The sequence below is a fragment of the Astatotilapia calliptera genome, chromosome 7 (assembly GCF_964374335.1).
Source record: "Astatotilapia calliptera chromosome 7, fAstCal68.1, whole genome shotgun sequence".
In the NCBI taxonomy this organism is placed as follows: domain Eukaryota; kingdom Metazoa; phylum Chordata; class Actinopteri; order Cichliformes; family Cichlidae; genus Astatotilapia; species Astatotilapia calliptera.
In genome coordinates, this window is record NC_137428.1 from 57,056,654 (window position 1) to 57,080,257 (window position 23,604).

Genomic DNA, 23,604 nt, shown 5'->3' on the forward strand with positions numbered 1-23,604 from the left:
AGCTCTCCTCAGGCTACCTAGTGTGGGGGTTGTTGTCCACATGACAGCAGAGAGAGGCAGGCTGTTCGGGCTGGGGACATTCCAGCCTTCACTGTCAGACCCAGATGGAAGACGCAGTCTCCTCCCTGCTTCATCAATTCTTCCACTGCCAATAGGCTGCTCTGCTCTCCAGGCTTCACGGAGACACAGATACCAGCAGCAACTGCCCCTCCTGCGTCCCTGCACGTCAAATCCTCACTCTGTGCCCTCTTGCGTGTCTTTTTTTAAGTTCATATGCATAATGAAATGCACGCGATTAATCGTGCCAGGTGTCAAAATACTGGTGGGACATGCATCCTCGTGACGCTTGAAGCTCTTGAGACACAATTAGTCCAGCTACACCCACGCCAGCGTTAACCTGATCACTCATATATATCTGGCACCATTAGTCACAAATAAATGCCTGCTGGGTAAATATATTAATAAGAGCACTGATGACAGACATTTGTCCTTAGAGGTCACCGCTGCCTTTGACTGCTTGCAAATCACAACATATTAAACACAAACTTAAAATAAAGAAAGGAATGCATGACCTATGCCTGCAGCCACACCGTCAGGCGGTAATGAGCACTGGCATGGCAGCGCTGTAAGCTGAGAGGAAAGGTGGTTTTCTTTATAGATGTTTTTTCCTAGAATGTCTTGCCCAGAAAAATTCTGTCATAATCGCAAACACACACACACAGCCAGCCAGAGGACAGTGAACCAGCTCCCACTCAGTTCCCACTTGGGTCATACAGCAGGCAGCAGAGGTCTGCGAGGTGCCGTCCGGGCTCCCACGATGCAGCTGTCCGTCTTTCTCGCCATTCCAAAGAGCTGTGTGTGCTGTTGTTCCCATTTGGGCCTGGTCCAAATTTAGAGATTCAACATTGCCAGTTGAGCTCTGGGGGACTAAAGTGTGCTGTAATGTATTTACTCTCCCTGTTGGCAGCTTTGTTTTGTTGTCCTTGAATGACCAATTTCCATACTTTATGGATGGATGACATCACAGCGCTGCATGGTATGCAAGCTGTGCACTCAGCAGCATCGCTGATAGCCTGCCTCACTTTGCTAAGTTTGCAGTTTGATTCGGGGAAATACGAACATACAAAACTTGGGTGTGACATGTAAGGAAACAGCAGTTAAATGAAAATCACTTGATTGGTCATAAACATATTTGTCCTTCTTTTTTGTTAGTCAAACAAAACAGCAGAATAAGATGTCAATGTGGCTTCTCCAACTTCTCTTTTTCCCCTCACTTAGACAAAGTCACCTTTTACAAGGTTTGATTGGCAGCAGAATCACGGAGTCAATGTTTCCCTCTGTATTGAGATTCAAGAACAATTTGTACTGTCTGGAAAATGCACAAATTTGAAATTCCTGACTTTGCACAGCTGCAGATTTAAAGGGCTCAATTCACCAGGGTAAACAGCAGCCATGCATGTAAACAAGTCTGAGCCTTTTCCCCAGAAAATCATGGTGGATAATAGAAGTGAATCACATCTGAAGCAACACAGAAAACTAGAATAAATACAATTTTAATGGCCATTCCCATATTGTTATACTTGATACTGCAGGCACAATGTCAAAAACCCATGTTCACATTTTGCTTTCAGGGAGCCAGAGCTTCTTGTGTTTTTTAAAAGTGGTCTTGAGCAATAGTTGTCCAGGCTTTCTGAAGGTCCTTCCATTTTTTGTTAGACACTAGCTGTTTGTTTACTCTTTTTTTAAATCAAATCCTTATAACTGACCATTTTCAGAGGAATGTTTTTTTCCTTTGTTATGCCACTTAACACTGACCTGTGAATCACTCAAGCATAAAAAAAGGCATCAAACAAGGGATGAACCAGTTTTGTGTCTACACATAACAGACAACTTAGCAAAGAACCTGTTTTAAATTGTATTTTTAGGCACTTTGTTGCTAGCAGCCTGTAATTTGTTCCCATTTCTTACCAAATACCAAAGATAACACCATAAATAGCAATTTTGCACCAACAAAGTACAAAAGAGCTATTAGGTGAAAACTTGATGTGTTTTGGCATAGTATGCAATCTGTCCTTAAAAAACTCTCAGAAACTGGATGAGTGGAGGACAAAAAGAAGAAGTAACATGGGGACGACTGTGGTTCAGGGGGTTGGGAAGCGTATCTGTAACCAGAAGGTCGCCGGTTCGATCCCCGGGCTCTCTGTCCTGGTCGTTGTGTCCTTGGGCAAGACACTTTACCCTACCGCCTACTGGTGTTGGCCAGAGGGGCCGATGGTGCAATATGGCAGCCTTGCTTCTGTCAGTCTGCCCCAGGGCAGCTGTGGCTACAACCATAGCTTGCCTCCACCAGTGTGTGAATGCGAGAGTGAATGAATAGTGGTATTGTAAAGCGCTTTGGGTGCCTTGAAAAGCGCTATATAAATCCAATCCATTATTATTAAAAAAAAAATCCAGTGAACGGTTTCTGAAAAGTCAAATCCTTAAGAGACAGGAAACAAATCCAGGCAACAAGTCTTACAGTGTGACGAATGTAAAAATCTGCACAGAGGAGGTCAGGTGGAGGTTCTGTCATGGTTTGGAGCCAGTGGTGTTACTGCCAGTGCAGTAAAAGCATATATGCATAGAGAAGCACACAGTGGAAATGAATGTGTCATGGACTGACTTCACCAGAGCCCCGGCTTCAACATTATTGAAGCAATGTAGGATCATCTAGACAGAAGAAAAAGCAGGAAACATCCAAAGACCAGCTTTGAATGAACTATTCCTGAAGACTACTTGAAGAAATCACAAGAAAGCTTGCCTAAGAGAGTTCAGGCTGTGCTGAAGAATAAAGGTGGTCACACCTTTATAGCTATACTGTTTTCCGTGTATGGTTTCACATATTTCAATACGTCACTGCACCTACGTATTCCCCATTTTCTTTGCAAATATAAAGAAATGAGGGGTGCCTCAAGACTTTTTCACAGTACTGTATACTGTCCTTTTTTCAATAGATGTGGATCTGGAGAGAAGCTGTGTAGTTAAATGACACTGTTTTGTAGGTGGTCTTTGCATAAAAGTTGTCCATTTACTTTTCATTCAAGAGAGTGTTAGAAGTGTGATGATGTGATGCCAAAGAAAACCTGGAAGTGTTTTGGTTTTAGGAGCAGAGCTTGAAATAGCTCCAGAGTTTTCCAGAGGGTCAGTTCCTCTCATAGATTTTTTAGCCACAGAAGCACAAACAAAATCATGAAAGACAGCAAGTGGCATCTACTGAGGAGCTAGTCATTATTACACAGCTGGTGACCATAGAAATGTGCACAGGTCTCTAGGTTCACCTGACTTCCTCACCCAAGCAAACCACTTGACTCCTGAGGGGAAAAAAAGGGGAAAAAAACCCTTAACAAAACTGCAATAACCTCTGGCTTCAGTCACTCCTCACGTGTTGTTTTTTCATCCGCCTTCAGTGCAACCCCAGAAGTCATGCAGGCATGCTATAAAAGGAGCAGAAGCATGATCTGTCAGGGTGATTTAGAGTCAGGTTACTAGGAAGGACTCCACTATAATCTTCCACACAGAGGGCGGAATAAAGAGCCACTATTCTAACCCAGTCCCTGACACCTGAACACACACAAGGCCAAGAGACCCTCGGATGCTCTTCACTGTGGAAGAGGGAAATTGAGAGTAAGCATCCACCTGAGACGTCCACACAGTGGCCTTACTGTCAGAAGAGCGGGTTGGTTTGCTGGGGCCCCAAGCATCCCGGGACCCTGCCCATATGTGGTGATGTGGTGAGGTCTTCGGGGCTGGCTGGGTCTGGCTCTGCCCTAGTTGGCAGTGGAAGATTAGGTCTGTCAGTCAGACTGACCGCCTGTCTGTCTGGCAGCCGTACAGAGATATGAACCAGCACGGCCGCACAGTACTGCATTGAGAAATTTACAAATTCTATTAAAATGCAGACGCACGTTATAAAAATGTGTGCATAAAAGAGAAATATGCATAACACATTTGCAGATGCTGACACTCATTGAAAGCAGTCCAGAATTGTATAAGAGCCATGCAGTACGGGTTATCACATGGCATACTGGAGAAAGACTGCAGATGAAACACTTTCTGATCCTATCGCAGTACACTCTGTACCAGAAGGAAAAAGTACAGCCACGCAGTGGTGTTGTGATCAGGCTGCTGTGTGTTTTTTGGGTATATGCACCATCTGGTGGACAAGAAGAGAATCCATCAGCCCGCTAAATCCCCAAACACTAGTGTAAGTATTCAGTAGTTCTCAGCTGTGTGGTAGACTGGCTTTGATGTGCTGCTGGGGCATTAAAGAGAATGACTGCAGGGCAGGAATGGCAGGTTAGTAATCATGTCTGTCTGCTAGCCTGCAGTGGTCATAGACGGACTTAATAACTAGGTTGGTGTTTGATGACCCAGATTAGGACCTTGAATATTCAAAAAAGCGAGAGAGAGAGAGAGAGAGAGAGAGAAAGAGAGAGAGAGAGAGAGAGAGAGAGAGAGAAAAGAGGAAGAATGAAACTGCTTGTTCGCTTGCGAGTGAGAAAAAGAGACAGAGACGGAGTCAGCCAGCTGCCCCCGCAAATGACACGTGAGTTCCACCCACTGAGTCAGATACAGAAGAGTGCCGTGACTACTAAGACTGGTTGTCAGGGAGATCCACTCTGTTTATCAATTAAAAACGTCCGTGTGAGAAATGCTCTGACCTCAAGAGCGAGCAACGCACCCAGAGTGGGAATGCTGGCATCTGAGTGAACAAAACAAGCCTTGCTCAACACAAGGGACAATCCACACTTCCTTACCACAACATAACACAATCAATATGCTCTGCACAGCATCGTGTCACAAATTCCTGTGAAAGAGGCACACATATAAACACACACCCCTACTCTGACAAATTAAACTCACAACAGTGACTGCAGGTGAGCTTTGAATTATTCGGTCAGCTCCTAATAAGAAGAAGAAGCGTGCTGTCCACTTTCCTGCATGTTGGCCACTTTCTGGTTCCTGCTGCCAACTGGCCTGTTTAAATAATGGATCACGAGTAATTAGACTGCTGTCTCATACATTATTCACCTCTAGCAGGACAGGCAGACCACTCGCCTTCCCTCTCGCAGTCCTCCACCCACCAAGTTAAAAGCAATGGCTGTCAAACTACTGCAGATGTTGTCAGAAAAAAAACCTTGAATTTTCATGAACAGGAGGTCAAGAAAAGGTTTTGCATTAAAGATTCCCACCTGAGGATGCCGTCGGCTCTTTCTGTCAGGGTATAGAAGCGGTTTTTGGTTTTTTGCTGGACATCTTCTTACCTTGCTCGCGCTGCTGGTCTCTCTGCTCCATGGACACCAGTGCGGAGAAGTGCGCCTGATCGTAGGCCAGGACCAGTGGGGAGCAGTGACAGCGGCTCGGGGGCACCTCGAGGGGCAGATAGAGCCCTCCAAACGGGATGGGAGCAAACGCTGGAATTCAGATAGAGAACCATATTTAGTTTCACTCTATCGCTTGAACTGCTGTACCAGAGAGGAGCGAGTCGACATGCGTTCAAGTCTACCTTCTCCTCCCGAGTCTCTGAGCATTGTATCAGCCACCACTACAATTGGCCTGCGTAGCACGTGGGCCAGCACAAACACATGGAACTCCTCCAGACTCTCATAGACCGGATCCTCTGAGTTATCCACCCTGAAGGGAAAAAACCCAAAAACATTACATTACACACTGCAACACTGTAGCAATTTCCTGCTTCTGTATTGAGGCCAGCCAAAATAGCAATGTCCATGCCAATCATATGCCTAATCTGATCCTCTTGAATCCATTTCCCATTTGGCTCGCTTTAACAGACAGGACAACGATGCCCATCCTGTCATACATGTGTTTCAGTAAAAGAGAGCAGGAGAGGAAAACGAGAAAAGGGAAGGGAGAGCCATAGCTCTCAGGCATGCAGCCACCAGGGAACCAGAGGATGTACAACAATTAAGTTGTCAGCCACACAAACAGCCACGCTGCCAAATTCACTCTAATAAAGAGCCTCTTAATATGCGATCCCACTCATCCTATTTAGGGCCTCATCTCACACTAGGACCATCAAACATCCCTAACCTGATTACCGTATCACAGTCAACCTCAATGAGAGGTTAAAAACACCAGATTAAATGAGGAAATGATTTCCTTTAACAGAAATTTTTCAGCACTGGACGGCATTGCACCAACATGAGGAATAACACAGAAAAACTGTGCTGTTTTCAGATGTCGCACTCACAAAGAAACAGTTTGCAAGGAGGTTTTTTTTGTTGTTGTTGTTGGTTTTTTTTTACATTTCACTTTCAACTGAAACAAAAGTTAGTGATGACGAGCACAGATAACCACAGCCTCCTTAAATGGCACTGTATGTATTTCAGCAGACACCGTGATGAGCCTGTCTGTCCGTCAGAGCGGTTTTCACTTCACTATAGCGAGCACCTACATGAGAAAGTATGTATGTTTATTTCAGTGAATATGGAAACAGAGACAAACCACAAGTTTCTCTGCGTAGGAGGAGGAAACCAGAGTACGTTTCAAATCTGCCTCTGTAGCCTGAGATAAACCCTGCGTTACCCTTATTTATGCAGCTTTCTGCAGCTAAAAGTAACCCACAGCTCAGGGGAGGTTCACAGCTCAGATGATTAATACTGACGACAGCCAGTAGATGGCACAGTTTCACGCGTTAGCTTCAGCAATGTTATTAAAGGGAGGCAGCGGTTCTGAAGAGAAACTGTCCAAGTGGAAACAATGAGTTTCCCTGACAAATTGATTTTACTGAGAAGGTCACTTTTGTTTTAGCTGTGGGCTTTGTGCAGCGCTTCACCACACAGGGTTAGGAAACAAAGGAGGGTTGTAATGTAGGATTAAAACGGCACTGCTCGCTGCTGCATTTCCGTTTCGTTCCGTTCATTTTATGCAGTGATTCAGGAGCAACTTTTGCTGAATTTTGGTCAGTGGTAATGTGTCTGGGAAATTGAATGTGCTTGTGGGCTCGACTGTAAGCCCGTACCCTCCACTGGTGTTCCCGTTTTTGCTGAGGTGACTTCGAGGCTCGCTGGAGGCCAACTTTAGCAGTTCGTTCCACTCTTTCTCCCACTCCTCTTCGGTGTACACCAGCCCCGACTGCAGAAAAAAAAAAGAAAAGAAAAGGAAATTCTGATTAATATGCACAGTGTTCACCCAGACAGCCCATTTTTTGCCATTGCAGCTTGCATTTGTGGACATTTTGTCATTTTTCCACCGTTAATGAGTGTTTGGTAAAAGAGAAAGTCAGGAGATACGGGTAATTAGAGACAGGTGGCTGACATGAAACAATGCTCCGTGCCCAGACGCAAACCAGGACGCTGCGTTACATGAGATGCATCTTAGATCACTGGGCCACCAGGACGCCTTGGGCGTTTTTAAAACATGAGCATCTGGACTACTTCTTAGGGCTGAGCTATCTTTGGTGACACCGTTTTTCTAATAGATTTTAAAACTCTTTAATACATGAATATCAAGAAAATGGAGGAAATGTAGAGGATTTGACAGTATTAGCGGCACTGCTACTAATGCACGCTTGCGATCATGGAAAGATCATTTTTTATCAAAGCAAAAAAAACTAAAAGTGCAAAATCGGAGACTATTAACTGCGGCTCGTTTAATGCTTGCTTGCTCATATGGATTTATTAATATGTCATTAATGAAAGAGGATGCGGTGCATTTAGGAGTTTCAGTGTGTGAAGACTGACGCTCTCCCTACCTCCTTGTTCTGTTGCGTCTGCTGCCACCTCCATCTCCTCTTCAGAGCGTCTCTCTCCGCTCCGCTCTTCATCATGGTGTACAGGGACTTCCTCAGCATCAGGTCTCTGTCATGGAAGCCCCACATCCCTGATAAATGCACACACATGACATGTTGCTGAATGGTAGGACAGAGGAGATGAAACAATGTGGCCATTACACACAAAACAAGATTATGTTGATAAATCATTCAGAGGTGTCCATGGCTTTTTATTAAAAATGTCCTTCATCACTCCTCAAACAGCCTCAGTTGTCTGACAGACACAGTAGATTGCATTAACTCCGGTGTGCCTAACCCTGTGCTGCTAGCAGTCCTCACACTGAGGAGTCAACCACCTCTTTCAGCAGATACCTGAATATGGCGTTGTCTCTTAAACCCTACGGCTGAAAGTCTCCTGCAGTGTATAGGTCACTTTCCTCCTTCCCTTCCTTGCTTCCTTGGCTTTCTCCAGCTCCATCATTCGCAGACTATTCCTTATATTCAGCAGCTGCTCTGCAGCACTGACATGGTTTTTAGATAGACATGACACCAGCTCGCACAGCTGATGCTTAGAGAAGCGCTCCATTATTACCGGGTTTTTGATTCAAGCGTAAATTATGAATAGTGAATAACTCACCCAACGAGGCAGCATGCAGGAGGCAGTTCCCATCCCCTGTGGTGGCCAGAGGGAGCAGCTTCTTGCAGCTGGTGCACATTGTAGACCACCAGTTCAGACGACCTGCGCACAACAGCGAGAGCAACACGAGGATGTCAGAAAATACACTTATTAATTACATCACAGAGGCAAGAAAACACACAGTTTTTCCAACAAGCACAATTTGTTTCAAAACCAGCACGTCTCCCTAAAACAAGTTCCTCCTCAGCCCAACTTTTACAGTATGTACAGCTTTCCACTTCATCATAGCCGTGCTTGCATCCCTGAGGGAGAGACGACTGTTTCACAGCCCTGGGCACCACACAGTGCTTTACTGCAGCTAGCCGCACTGCTCTGAGCCGGGGGTGATCTGACTGCATCATTTATTTAACAACATTAAACACAGAAGAGCGTCTGAATGATTTACCCCTCAGTGTGGATGGGCTCAGAATGCAGATGTTTTCTCGATTTGCAGCTCCTGATTTTATTTCTCACAATAAATATTCGTTAATTGTCTAGAAAGTTGGACTAGCTTGACTTATCAGCGCTTTTTATGACGTTACATCAAAGAGTAATACATGTGCCCTGCACATGGAATATTACGGCTGAGAATCAACCACCCATGAAGAAAGGCTAATTCACAACTGGTTGTACTTTACTGTACCTTTTCCTAATTGCAGAGATATGCACTTTATAGTAGTGGCTAAGCTTTGGTACCCACAGTCTGCGATTTATAAAGTTTAGAGTAAATTTGCAGCAGTAAATCCATCACTTTTTCACAAGAGATCAGATAAATCTTGTGTTTATCTAAATATTTAACTATAAAGACACTGATTCTGTCCTATTTATGTGTTAACGGTTAATTGACCCAATATTTCTCTGGCTGAGTGTTCGCAGACCTTGAACAGAATCAAATTTAGGAGGTTTTACAGTCTCTGCAGTTCTGGTGTGGAAAAGTCTGCAGGAAGATTGGAAACTTCTCTAACTAGTTTCTCTCCGTAGTTCAAAGCGTCGGCTGGGATATGAATCCTTTGGGGTCCCGGATGCTTTGAATTAGCTGTTGTCATCTCCCTTCCAGATGATGCTGCTACTCTGATTTGCTCAGTCTCTCTGTCTTAATTTCAGTCTAGCCCCCTACATCTGTCTGCTTCACTGACTTTCAGAGCATTTTCTCACTGCTACTGCTTTGTTAGACGAACATTTTATTCTCACTAAACTGAGAATATGGGGAAAAGCACGTATCCCATATCAGTAGGAGCAGAAGGACTTTAAGTGAATGTATAACATCCTACAGTACTCACCAGCCTGCTCCAAAGCCATCATGGTTGACTGCTCTATCAGATCTCTTTCTATGAAGCTCCTAAAGTCTTCGCTGTAGACGCTGAGGTCCGGTAGCTGGAATGTGTAAATGGGCATCTCAAGAGGGAACTGCTCGCTGGTACACTCACTAGCCACCTGCAACCGTGCCAGGGAGACGATAGCAGAGCTGGCATGGGAGATTCCACGCGAGAGACGCTTCTCTGAAAATGAGAGACAAATGAAAAGTGAAGGGACGAGTGGAAAGCAAACTGAAAGATGAAAGAAAAAGATTTCTTTGGATCTTGGCGATGGTCGCGCTGAGGTGGCTACCTTGTGCATTGTCCTCCTGCTTCTGTGCACACGGTCTGTCGATCTTGCTGACATGGGTGGGTGTGTCACGCGTCTCTGGCTGTTTGTAATAGCGGCCCTCGTTAAAGACCTGCGGCAGGTTGGCAGTGTGGACCTGTCTGAGCTCCTCGTAGTCATTTAGAGCAGCACTGAGGTCCCAGTTTTTACCTGGAGGAGAAACACACAAATTTTTTATTTAAAAAAAAAAGGCTTTTCTGAAAGAAAAAAAAAGCCAACATTCACAACAAGACACTCTTAACTACAGCTTACAGTAAACAGGGTTATCTCGTGGTAAAAAAACTACCTATGCTACCTATTGTGGGAAGTAAAGGGGAACCCTGGGACAGAATGCAAAAAGCTGCTGAGTATGCTGCAAATAAGCCACATAAATCATTTAGCACAGATAAATTCCGACAAATTCCTATATCTTAAAAATTTTAAAGAATGAGCTTCAGTTATAACGATACAACATCCATATGGAGCAAAGTCACACAGTGCTTTTGCCCGAGGAAAACACGCTGCTTCACGTAAAATACAGACTTGGATATCGAGGTTATAAAGACAGTGAAGGGAAGCAGATCCATTAACATTATGACAGCAATATCCTGATGTGCAAGGAGGGACCCACAAAGAGACCCACACACATACTGGCAACACATGCAGAGACACAGTTGTCTCCTCTGGGTGCTGTCTCTCTAACAGAAATCGACTCAAGGCTTTAAAGACACGAGTCAAGTCTCAGTCTTATTATACCACAGTGTGATATTTTTTAACAATGCCATAGGAACTCTCTGCAAACCAGTCATTTCAAAACCCACGGGTGTGTCTTCGTGTAATCGGAGCATGTTCGTGAGTCAGAGTCCATTAATGGAAAGCCTTTGTAAAAAGAGACCTGCAGGAAGTTGTCCTCTCTTGCTGACTTCCAGACACGATGATTGCGAAGCGTCTGGATATGAGAACCGACACCACTAATCGCTGTCTCTCACATCAATCAATGCAAAGCTTATTTCGCTCTATGGATCTCAGTATCTTGAGCTACACAAATACAGGAATACAACTTATGGTCCAGCTGCACAGCCACTCAGCACCTAATGCACTGTCTTTAAAAGCTTCCACATTAGCCTGCTATTAACTTTGGTTTGGAAAGCACTATTTCAACGCTTTCATTTATAATGCCTGTCGTCTGCAAAACAAAACAAAACAAAAACCCACATAAATTCATGCAGTATGAACGTACATCACAATCTGAATACAATAAAGGCCCAAAACCAATTCAACAGTGTAGATTCAATACTTAAACAGGCCTCTAGGGGGAAGCACCACATGTGCTCTGTCATGTTTCTCTGTCTCTTCACACCAACTTGATTCAGACCGCAGGGTCACAGAGCAGCTGTTTGATTCAAGCCTCTAAAACTAAGACAACATCAGACCAAAGCACAATACTGAAACAGCTCATCCAGGCTCTTGTCTGCCTTGTCTGAGTGCACGGTCTTGTTTGGTGTCTGTGAGTGTCACGTGTAGTCCACCGAGGTTAAGTGCCAAAACAGAATCAGGAAAAAAACTGACAGTAGCAGAGAATCAGACGCTCAAAACTCTCACTCTTCATCCGAAGAGACGAAACTGGATGTACTATATACACCCAGACAAAAAAAAAATTCCAGGACACATGCGTGCTGCCAGCACTCCACGAGGATTTCATCACCCTAATGGATGCCTGATTACTGTGGTGCACGCTTTTATTCCTGTAAAGCAGACAAGAATGCGTTTGCACTTATGGTTCAGCGTGCTTCACTTTATGCTAAATTAGATGAAATCACAGAATTTCCTGTGGACGAACGAAGAGTAGAAACGCACAACATATATATCTACTGAAGCTGATTCAACCAGCTATCAATCAGCTTTCTGAGGCCGTGTGCATTTTGCTGCCTTTTCTTTTTTCTTTTTTTTTGGAGCTGCACCCAAGCTATACAAGTGCCAGTAACACTGTGCTCCTCAATGAGTTCCAATGAATGGGCACAAAGCTTTCTCTGGGGAGCGCCCTCGTAAAACTGTCACACTGGCCTCTAAATCAGCAAGCTTGCTCTCCGACGCAGGCCCCTCTCCTCTCCGCCCGTCTTCTGTTTTCTTTATTTTCCGTTCCGCTTATTTCCTCTTCTCTGCTCATGGCATAACTGGGAGCAGCCGATCAAAACAATACATATAAATATTTAGATTTCGCAAGAAAAGAGCGCGTAGTCATCTCTTACCTTCCAGCAGGTCTCTTGCCAGACCTGGTTCTGCCCCGGTGGACCGAACAAAGTCTGACAGGACCGCGTCCATGTCCAGAGTCATGTGATCATGTGTGTGCGCTGCCCAAGGTGCAGCGGTGGCCTTGGTGGACGCCAGGCTTCACGTTCTCATCTGAGGTGGAATATGGAAAAAAAAGGCAAAGAAAAACACAAGCAGGTTTTAAACACACTGTTCAACAGCATCGGCCACACCTTTAAAAACGGATTCCTCACTAACCCCTTTGAGAAGAGACTGCCCCGCTGCCTCGTTTTAATCCTAGCCAGCAGCTCAAGCCAGCTTGTACTGGTGTGCAATGCTTTATAGAGCATAGTTCATAGTAATGTGAAGAGCACTCAACTCCCAGCACTCCTCCCAGCCTCTTCTAACATTCACAACATAATAACCAGCATCACAGATGCAATATGAAAACCACAACCAGGACTCACCTGCTTATGCCCAAAGAATCTGGCCAACTGCCCATGAACATAACAACACTGAGCTTCTTCCAGCCACTGAGTGTCAACCTGTGGTCTTTGGGTATGATCCAGTATCTGAACACATCAATATACGGATATTATTGATGTAGACAGAGGAAGGATGCCTCTGACTATTAGTGTAGTTGTGTGATTCAGTGTGATGTTATTTAGTGTGATGGGATTTTTACATCATGGCTATAACACCCGAGCTCTAATCATCAACAAACATTGCCTTGTTAGGTCATAAATAACACAACTGCGCACGCGCACTCACTCCCTCGGTCTATGGAATGAATGAGTCCACGCATAGCTTTCATTCCCCTTCCTTCTGTGTGGGTGACGGGGAAGCTGAGCTCAGAGCATTGTCAGTGAAGAAACAAACACCTACAGGCTGGAGCTCTGACACCAGGCCTCTGTGTACTGAACAGAGGTTGGAGAACAGTTCAGATGTGAAACTTTGACCTTAAGAGGAGTGAGAGCATGTTGGAGCCATCCAGATACTCTGCCCACGCATGAGAGAGGCAAGCAGGACAGAAGCGCTAGCTCCAAGTGCGCCACAGGGACTGGACTTTCCATCAGGGTTCGGATAAGCTTTGTGGGCCGGCAGACACTCCCGCTTCCGAGGTTACAGAAAACCAGTGAAATAATCAAAAAGCATAATGAGGGACAGCAGAATATCGTGGCATCTTTTGCTGAGCACTACAGAAATTTTTTTTATTTCAAAGTGTCCCCTCAGTCAGTATTATCAGCACATGGAAATTAAAGGCACGAGACATAAAAGAATATAACTTGAGTGCTTTTTGATTGTTGGCATTAGATTTAGAAGCATCATTCTTCAAGACCCAGCAACTTCAGTCTTTGTCATATGCATTATTAATGAGTTAAAGCTGCACTTAAGCTTTAGTTTAGCTGACCTACTTAGTGTGCATTGTGTTGAATGTAGATTATTGTACCGAGAGAAACAGGAAATGCAACATTTACAGTGTTCGACTGTGAATAATAAAGCTATGAGCCAACGTTTATAATTTTGGCTTTTTACATACTTGAAATTGGACATTTTCTTTTTATAACCAACAGGCAAACTTTTTATTTCAGCCATAAATACCACTTAGAGAAAATTCTAAACCCTTGAACGCAGTCTGTGAGATATTTATCTTCTTTGAGGACTTAAGAGGCACCAATTGTGTGCGTAATTACACTATAAGGGCTCAATATGGATTAATAGGCTGCCTATCAGGGTATCAATAACGCTTTGCAAAGGAAAAATCTTTGACGAACGGTGGAGAAGGAATGAGAGAGAGCGCATTCTTTAGAAGCCAGGGTCTCATCTTTTCCCATAAGAGCAGCACTACTGAGGTCATTTTCCCTGTGGGAGGTAATTATGACTCAAACACCCAAATGTATGCTTTTCTACTTGATGTAAAAACATGTGGGCCATAATAACTATAGGTCTATCTAGCTTCCTGTTAGTCACCAACTCTGTTGGCTTTTTCACACTTCTGCAAAATGTGAAGGCAAGTTGACAAATGCAGCAAAAGGACTGAAACTCAAATGCAACTTCTGTACCTCTCAGGGTCATTTTTGTAGAATATGGATGAACTACTTTGGAAAACTGACCAGTAACGTTTCCTTCAAACTGTAATATCCAGATATAGATCAGTATAAATTCAGGAGTAAGCAGTTTTGGAATGTAAATGAGTACAATCATTTGGCTGCTGTTGTTAAACAGGTTTTTTTTCTCTTTACTTTAGTTTGATTTATATCGTTATACAAACTGTAAAAAATGGGACTTGTAGTAGAGGTAGTACTTGGATGGTACTTCCCTGAAAACCTCCAAACCTGTGGAGATCTGTGCTCGCATAACAAAAAACTGAAGCTACAAAAAAGTTGTTGCAGAGCTTTGTGTACACTTTGTGATGACCATATATGTCTGACTCTGACCTGAGAAGACCCTCGCCTTTTTGCAGAAGCAGAAAGCACATCACTTCCAACACTTTTCTGTTAAGCGTTCTGTGCACACGTCTTACCATAAGTGTATAAAATGTGCCCTATTGTGACATTGTACACATCAAAGCGGTCAAGTTATCTCCAGCTTGATCAACTGCCATGAAACAGTAAAACACTACTTCCACTTTAAAGTGGATCTTACACGCCGTTTCTTATTTTCTTCCATAGATTTAGCATTACAGTGGTGGATAATCATGTTAACCATGGCCAAAGTTTCAAATACTGTGGTCAGCACTGGATAGGTAATCCCACAGTGTCAGAGAGATAATATTCCTTATACAATGATCTCAGGCACAGTTCTTGCTAAGAACACAGAAGCCCCACCCACCTGCTTGTTTAAACCTTCTGTATGCAAAAGAAAGCTGGCTCAAGGTAGTGTCATATACCATGCATAACTGTTCTGTTATTTACTGTTTTGATGGTGACGTTTTTGCTCTGTGAAACATGTGAATGGACGTCACACAGAGAAGGCTGGAAGTGAAATCAACTATCCGGTCGTTAAGTGATGACGTGAGGAATCCTACTTCCGGGCCTAAAGTAGTCTGCGTTTAATATGGCTTTTGTGTTGTTAACATGTTTAATGTTTTGTATTTTCTTCTATTTAATCTCAAAAAGCTCCTAAAACAGTCAGTGATCACTGTTGACCTCCCTCGGCTTTTATTACCGCTAATCATTTATTTAAGCTCAGTTTTTAAAACCTTAGGATGTAACTACAGCCCAGCCCATGCAGCAGTATATGAATGACTAACCTCGTATTGTGAATGGATTATCTCAGTTGTTCTCCTGGCTGAAGTTTGGTCCTTTTACAGCATCCTGCCATGCGATTACATTTGTTCCTGACCACCGAGAACACTCGCGTTAACTTTTATCGAGTGGAAAAAAAGTTAGCTTGTTTATATTATGCTAACATAGCTGTGTCGCTAGCGGTCACGTAGCACATCATTATATACCAGCTAGCCCAACTTCAGTAACCCTACAAACGTCACTGCTGTTTAGTTTTCTGTCTTCATTTATGTTGGAAGTGATAACAGAGCTGTACGTTTTAATTTGTTTCCAAAACCCCGCAGTCAGGACATGCTATATTGTATTTAGATAGAAGATAGCGAGCTAACTTCCTGCTAACTTCTAACTTGTTAAATGCCATAAATTCTGTTTTCGTGGATGCCTGGATGTTAAACTCAATTGTTACACCTGGTAGAGCAGAACGCTGATCATTTTATTAAAGATGAAAGACTTTAGACAGTTTTTCAACTCTCAGTAATGCCATAGTGATCGTTTGATATATGGACCTGCAGCGGAGTTTAGGCCCAGGCACGGCTAGTGACGTCAGACTTAACGACCGGATAGTACCCATGCCCATCACTCAAGAAAACAAGATGCCCACTGCAGAAGTGCTGCTCACTGATGTGTTTTTGACAAAGTGGGTGTCTATGACAGCCACATCCAGCCAATGTTATTATTGTCATCTACCAGCTGAATGTGACAACACTGATGATGTGATGCAACTTTCTCTCTTTAGGTGGTGATACATACATTCTGTATTTTCGCTGAGGGTTGTTGAGAAGCCATCTGATGACCCACAGAACTGCCAGGACCAGACGGTGGGCTAGTCCATGACTTCAGAGGCAGCAGAGGAAAGGAAGACACTGGGGATGCAAAGAAGAGAATCCTGAAACACACAAAAACACTGAACATTAGCATCCAAAAAAAATTTCAGTTGGCGAGTCTGTGGAGCAAACTCTGTGACAATCAGCACTTCTTGGTTTTCAAGTATTGCTCACAAAGGTGTTTTTAGGTTCATTACCATGCTGCAAAATGAATGCATCTCCACAAAGATGCAAACCTGAACACGTCTCTGATGACTGGAGTGCTACTTCTCTCTTGTCAAGGTGGAGTGGATTTGAAGCAGGTGGCCAACTCCAGAGAAGGCAAATAAATGAATAAATAAATCATTTTGCAAGAGTGGTGAAGTGATTTAGAGACCACTACTCATTTTCCAAGACCACAACTAGACTATATTTTTGTTGATTTGGGGTGTTGCTATTTTCATTTTACAAATGTGGTTTGTGATAAAGTTGCTTTTCCACCTCTCTGTGACTAAAATGTGATTTAATTTTGTATTTACTTTACTTGTGATGCTTGTGCTTTGGACAGCTGACCCAGCATCCTTAAAAGTGCCATGCGCTGCCCACTTATGAACCTTAAGTCTAGCTACAAATGGGACCCATTTGCTAAGAATAATGATCCACTTTCTGTCACTCTCACTTACTAACACCTATCACAACACTAATTAGTTAACAAGGTTTGACTGGAATAACAGGTGAACAACGGCTACAAATTAATTAACTTAAACAAATCTCTAGCGATTTAATCAATGCTTGAGTGGCATCTGATTCTTTTTCATATGCACTGCATGTGCCCTGAACTTTTATAGACATCACCCAGGAGAGCTGTGTGTGAACGCCTAGCGGCAACTTCCAGGGCTGAAAAATAAAGCCAACATGAGTGCCAAAAACTTGAGGCTGAGTCTAAAAGTGAGTCAACTGCCAAACACTCCAAATTAAAATGCCCAATGTAACGCATACTTCTGGATACTGGAGTAAGAGGCGTGGTTGCTTTGATTGACAGGCGTCCTGGCTTTACTTGCACTAATTAAAGTCAGTAAACTGGACCTCTGTCGATGGTCTTGGTGCCCTTGGGAGCATTTTTAATGGAATTATCTGACACATGGCTTACTGAGCGGTGAAGCCTGTCCAAGAAGTTTGTGCTTCAGCTTTCAAGAGTGAATTTCTAGTATTTTCCTCTGAATTACCTCTAATCGCCACAGATGTTTCCCTGTGTGTTGTATCTGTGGAGTTTAGTTAAGCAGCTTGGTACACAGGCATGCTGGTGTTACCCTCCCAACATTAGCAGTTTAGTGTTGGGTTGCAGATGTGTGATTAGGCAATATAGCATATGTACACAAGAAATGAGAGGACAGTAAGCAATAAGTCCCAGTTCAAATACAGCAGTGACTATTACGCTATCCTCCAATGGGTCACACCAACCAACGCCTCTCTCCACCCTTTCAGCACAGCACTGTGAAGTGCTGAGGAGTTAGTGTGAAAGCTAAGTGCTACTAAAATATCCTTCAGTGTCATGCATTATTCACATCAACAGAAGAAAGGTTCATAAACTCCATGTATCTTGTTTATTTGTACAAACTCAAAATTTGGCGAGAGCACTCTACGTTACCTCGAAATCTGAGACAATCCTCACTTTTAGTTTGAACTTGAATTTTTAATAAAAGGCACGTTGACCTCAGGTTATATGGAATTACAGCATTTAAGACAGGTATTGAATATGTCACCAATTTTCTAAGTAAATATATTTCTGAATGTGCTATTGACATTAAATCCTCACCAGATGTTGATAACAACCCATCGACTCCACTCAAGCATAGAAATCAGACTATCAAACCACAGATCTGAGCTGGTATCATGACTTCCTGTGCCTTTTTGCATCACCCTTTATTCATGTGTTAAATACATTTTTCCTTTGTCATTTCTCATTGTTACACATACCTTAACTGGCCATTTATGTCTGCCCTCCAGGTTTGATTTCTTTGCATGTGTGAATTTGATGGGTTACCAACATCTGTTGAGAATTTCATGCCAGTAGCACCTTTAGAAATACATTTGCTTAGAAAATTAGTGGCGTGTTCAATACTTATTTTGCTCAGTGTATATGGTTTGAAAAGAGGAGTCAAAGAAGCCATCTATGTCCACTGTGAACGACCCTCTTTGAACAGAGGTGGTGGCTTATGACACCAACTGTCTGCCATCTATAATCAAGTTTTGAGATCCCTTCCCAGATGCCTTAACGCCCACTGACATCCGGGGCCTTTTGACATCAGGAAATCACATGATAGGGTGGGGCTAGGTTTCACAATGAGTTCACCTGAAACCTTGGGTGATTGTGACCTACACCCATTTTCACACCTTGGCTCGTGTGATTAGTTAGAGGATTGTTAGCGGGTCTATTTCCCTCTTGGGGGGGACACTCCCATAGGGCTTATATCTGGGACTCTACCATTTAACCTTAGAACTGAAGAAGGTGAAGCATCGTCAAGCAACTTAAAGAAGTCCAGATGTTTTCTTTCCAAGCTCCTTAGACTACAATAACCTGGATGACTGAGAACCTTCACAGACAATGTATTTTAGACTTGTTAACAGTCACTCTCAAAGGTTCATGCTGGATCCTGACTAACTTTCAATAAAAGTGCATACTTCTGACCAAATGAATTACCACCTCTCCAATCTAATGCACTCCAGAGGGGTTCATCTGCCATTTACGATTAATAGCTCAAAATGTAAGTGTTAAAATTTGGAGTTGCTAAAAAACACTTGGGTATTAGGAGCCCACAAACAGACCATCAGTCTTACGATGAATGAATGGTGAAATGCTTTGCCGCCTCAGCTCCAGCTTTCCTTTGTTTATAATTCTTTCACTGGTGGATTGGTGACACTGACAGGAAAAAAAATCATTTTTGTCTAAGTAGATGTTCTTCTCTTTCACATCTGACTATGGGAAGCGTCGTATGGCATGACCAATCACAGAAGGTGCTTCCCATAGATAAAAAAAAAAAATCTCACTTGAATTTCAGAGAACTAGGGTTAGCTTGGTAACCTTAGAAAGCTTTATTTTAATAATATGCAATAATATTTTACAGTATTATTATAGCTGTTAATTCATGTCCAGAATACTTCTTTTGTTTCTAAAACTACTGAGAGGTTAAAAAAAAGACTTTTCATAGTTTCCAAAAGAAGCTCACCAGTCCCAATATATGTTGAGTACATGCTGAACTTTCGACGCCTGCTAATAAGTACCCTTTTATGCCAGTACTCTATATATCTGTCTCAGAGAGAAACTCGTTTGCTGCAAGCTGTATGTTCTGTAACTTTGATCTTGTGGTCTGAACACTTCTACTTGCAGGCTAGAAGTGAAAAAAAAAACAAAAAAACTTGTGGTCTTGCAACAGCCACTATCTCTAAGTGTTTGTGTTCACTCTCCCTCAACTTTCGAGTAGCAGACAGATACGCAAATAACAGAATAGAGTCAAAGTGTGTATTTTAACTGCATTTACAAAACAAAATTAATTAGATATAGAGTTTAGCTCAGTTACAAGTTTTGATAGACAACAACTTAATTATTATCAACAGACCAACCCATGGAGTTGACGGATCCACCCTACAGAGAGTAATTCGTTCCTAATGTTTATAACTGAAATACCAAAGATGCTTTTTATTGGGTGGCATTTAAGATGATTTATCGAACTATACACCACCAGTAAATAAAGCTACCTGCGTGAATCCTTTACTTAACGGCCCTTATAGCCACTGAATTTTAATGAACCTTTTAAGAAATGCGGCATTATTTTTGAACTTATTTTTTTACCTCAACACTAAGCTAATACTCACACTCGGGGTCCCACCCACTACTTCCGTTGATATGTTCAACACTGCGTATTGGGTGATTAAAATGTGTGAAATTAGGTAACTGTGAGTGAATCTAAAAAAAAAAAAACACCTAAGGAAAAAGTGCAGTTCTCTCTTTGCGAATAGTTAAATGGACAGGAAAAATCAATTCAACGCAATTTGTTCCACACAGATTATTTGTCATCTATTAAAGATGTCATTTTCCATAAATTACGCCATTATGTGAAAATGTGCCACCAGCCTCTTTTCTTTCCATGATGTGCATGTGTATGTAACCATTTTACAGCGAGATGATGAGTTATAGCTGAGATAATTGTCTCCATAGTGAGCGCTGATCGCCCACGTGCAAGGCTGATACACAGCAGGTGGGAGGTGAACATACTGTACAAACACTCACACTCTACTCTTTGCACTGCATCTGCTCCATAACTGGAAAATAGCCAGGCAGCAAACCCTATATGAGGTCAGCAGCAGTGCATGCATGTGCAGTTATGCTCTCAAACAGGATTTTCAAAAGCCTGCCCCTGTTCTGATTTAGATTTCCAGCTTTTTTAAATGTGATTTAATGTAGCTGTCAGATTACACAACCAATTGGTTACATGCTTTGCATACTGTTAGATTTCATTAATTTTCAGTTTGTTCATGGGTTATATGGCCATAAAAATGCCCTGTCTGCTTCCACTTTGGATTTTGATTGCCTCCTCCTTACAGCATGCTTTCAACAACCACCAAGCACTGCTTCTAATCAGAGGAGAGCAAACACACATACGGTATACTATTCAGAGGAGGGAACAAAAAAAATACACATTACACAAGAAATACTCTATTTTGGTCCATTGATGGCATTGTCACTGGAAAAAATTGTATATATAAGTGGTAAAAAGAAAGAAAAGCTTTGTAAAGCTGATTTCACAATCCAGTACCTACCAATGACACTAGATGAATGTCAGTAATTTTTATAAGCTGCTTGTTATTACATCCAAAGAAATAATTTAGCATCAGGTGAAACTACATTGAAGAGAACTACACAGTTTGTATTACAACAGAAAATACTGTGCACTCGGCAGAATTGTAGCACAAAGCTGTCAATTTCCCATTAATTTCAAATATTAAATATTACGATTTTATGTTTATCTCTCAGAAGAAGACAGAAAACACACACGCAAACAAAGTCCAGGTTTGGTGCATGTTTTAACAAATTTTGCTCTTTAAAACAACATATAAACATCAGTATCCAAATTATCTGATGGCACTCTGGCTACGCAGGAAGACTGGCATGTCTTTCATTACCTCTCCATACTCCAAATCTAGCTTGGTTTGATCTGATTGGGCTGATCTGAAACATTCTTCTCTGAGAAGGTGATTCACGGCGCCATGTCACACATCACCAGCCTTCAGCTAGCTATGAGAAACAACCAGTTTTGCCTTCTCAGTTCATCGCCACCCATTAGAAAACCAAAAAAAGGGGGAAAGATTCCAATCTTTTTAATTAAAATGATCAAATTTCCCCATTGATGCATTATATCAATATCATCCTTTTGATATTCACAAGTTAGTTAAAACTGCAAAGCCATAATTTCACGCCACACCTCCACACAGATCAACACTTGTCACATAGCTGTGTCTGAGTGTGCATGGGTCTGCGGTAGGCTGCCACAAACAATTATTTTGATAGTCGACTAGTCACCGATTATTTTTGCGATTAGTCGACTAATCAGATCATGCATCCATTGGACGTAAAACGTACAGCTTATCGCACCAGCATGCATCTGCTCTTATATAACTATCATTAGCTTGCAGCTTGAAGTGTTTAAGGTATGTGCTAACCAAAAATAAAGACAAGATGATAGTTTATTAAACTTGTTATTAAATTTGCAGATTGTCTCGGTGGAGTTTAATACACTCAGCCGTCTGCTCCTTGCTCCCTAATATATAACAGGACATTGGAGTAAATTCTCGATCATTTCACATTTCTGTTTAATCAGTTTTCTGCTTGATGTTTATTCAGCGGTGTAAAAACTATAACTTTAATCTCAGCCCAACCGATTTACTCAGGAACAAATAAAACATTGAAAAAAGCCAAACAATAACATTTTTAAGTTATCTAAGTGACTCATATATCATGTTTAACCTGAGTAGCGAAAGACCGTGGGAGGTCTGAAAACAATGTGCCGGGAGTTCGGTGTTCTCACCGGCTCTAGTGAGCCGTGAACCCCCGACTAGCTACCGAGGTGGTGGGTAACAGACGTCTCCGAAAACGTCAGAGCACTTTTGCAAATATGCGGTGTCTTGATAAATCGAGCCAACATTTGAAGTTTACACAGCTACATTCTCGCCTTAAAATATCTTAAAAGTTTATTTCGTGACCCAGAAAGAGTTATATTAAAACGAAGTAGCTGCCGCCATTGTTGGAAACTGGTGATGGCAGCTACATTGTACATTGTAGCCACAGCCACCCTGGCTGAGCCACGCTATGAATTCTGGGATAGGTTGGGCCACGAAGGATACACCCGACCCATCCTTCAAATCTGGGGAAAAGGAGGACGCATTTATCGGCCGCATTTGTCAGAGTCTTCGAATTCGGACAGCCTTCGTTGCGTTGCTGTGACGTAATCGGCCTACAAATACGGCCTCTGAAGGATGCGGCCCCTGAATTTGGACACAACTATGATACCGGAGACTGCTTCTTCTTCTTCTTCTTCTTCAGTGTTTAACGGCAGCTGGCATCCTTGTAGATGCATTTCTGCCATCTTCTTTTTCAGTCCGTTATTACACTCTTAAATCCTACTACTTCTTCCTGCATCTTTCAGCATCTTACAAAGTTTCAAACGACATGTCGACTATTAAATTAGCCATCGACGATTTTGATAGTTGACGTAATCGTGACTAGTCAACTAATCGTGGCAGCCCTAGTCTGCACCACACAAGCTTATGCCTTGTCTTCTGTATGATTTGGACTTCATGTGTGTGCATGTAAATATTCGTGTGTGCGTATGTGTAGTTTTTAAGCTTGACATGATGAATGAGAGATAGATCAAACTGTAAGAGTGCAGATTTTCTCAGAGTAGAAACTTGTCCTGAAGCCCACCGTACCTTATCCACTTCTCACTCTTGGGATCTTAATTAATAAAATGACAATCACGTTGGTACAGCTTAAAACTAGACATTAAACTCATCAGGAAAATATTTATTGAAGACACGGATCAAAGGAGTTAAGGCATAATTTCCTGAAGGCCAAACCATTAGAAAGAATGTAGGATTAAGGCATGTTTTGCATAAACAGCCAAAGTTAAGAGAGCAAAG

At 42.5% G+C, this 23,604-nt stretch overlaps 1 protein-coding gene across 2 annotated transcripts in view; it reads right to left on the reverse strand.

The window, feature by feature from the left end:
* otud7a (OTU deubiquitinase 7A) overlaps positions 1 to 23,604 on the reverse strand; it is a 43,278-nt gene that overhangs the window by 7,104 nt on the left and 12,570 nt on the right. The window contains exons 2-10 of one of the 2 annotated variants that reach the window (XM_026175895.2): positions 16,358 to 16,493; positions 12,320 to 12,473; positions 10,056 to 10,241; positions 9,728 to 9,946; positions 8,409 to 8,510; positions 7,754 to 7,881; positions 7,022 to 7,134; positions 5,546 to 5,673; positions 5,304 to 5,453 (exon numbers count right to left, since the gene is read on the reverse strand). In XM_026175895.2, the coding sequence (XP_026031680.2) occupies positions 5,304 to 5,453; positions 5,546 to 5,673; positions 7,022 to 7,134; positions 7,754 to 7,881; positions 8,409 to 8,510; positions 9,728 to 9,946; positions 10,056 to 10,241; positions 12,320 to 12,404 (1,111 nt within the window). In that variant the 5' untranslated portion in view covers positions 12,405 to 12,473; positions 16,358 to 16,493. Of the gene's footprint in view, positions 1 to 5,303; positions 5,454 to 5,545; positions 5,674 to 7,021; positions 7,135 to 7,753; positions 7,882 to 8,408; positions 8,511 to 9,727; positions 9,947 to 10,055; positions 10,242 to 12,319; positions 12,474 to 12,787; positions 12,955 to 16,357; positions 16,494 to 23,604 lie in introns of those variants that run through there. The other variant, XM_080303929.1, reaches the window with a different exon arrangement.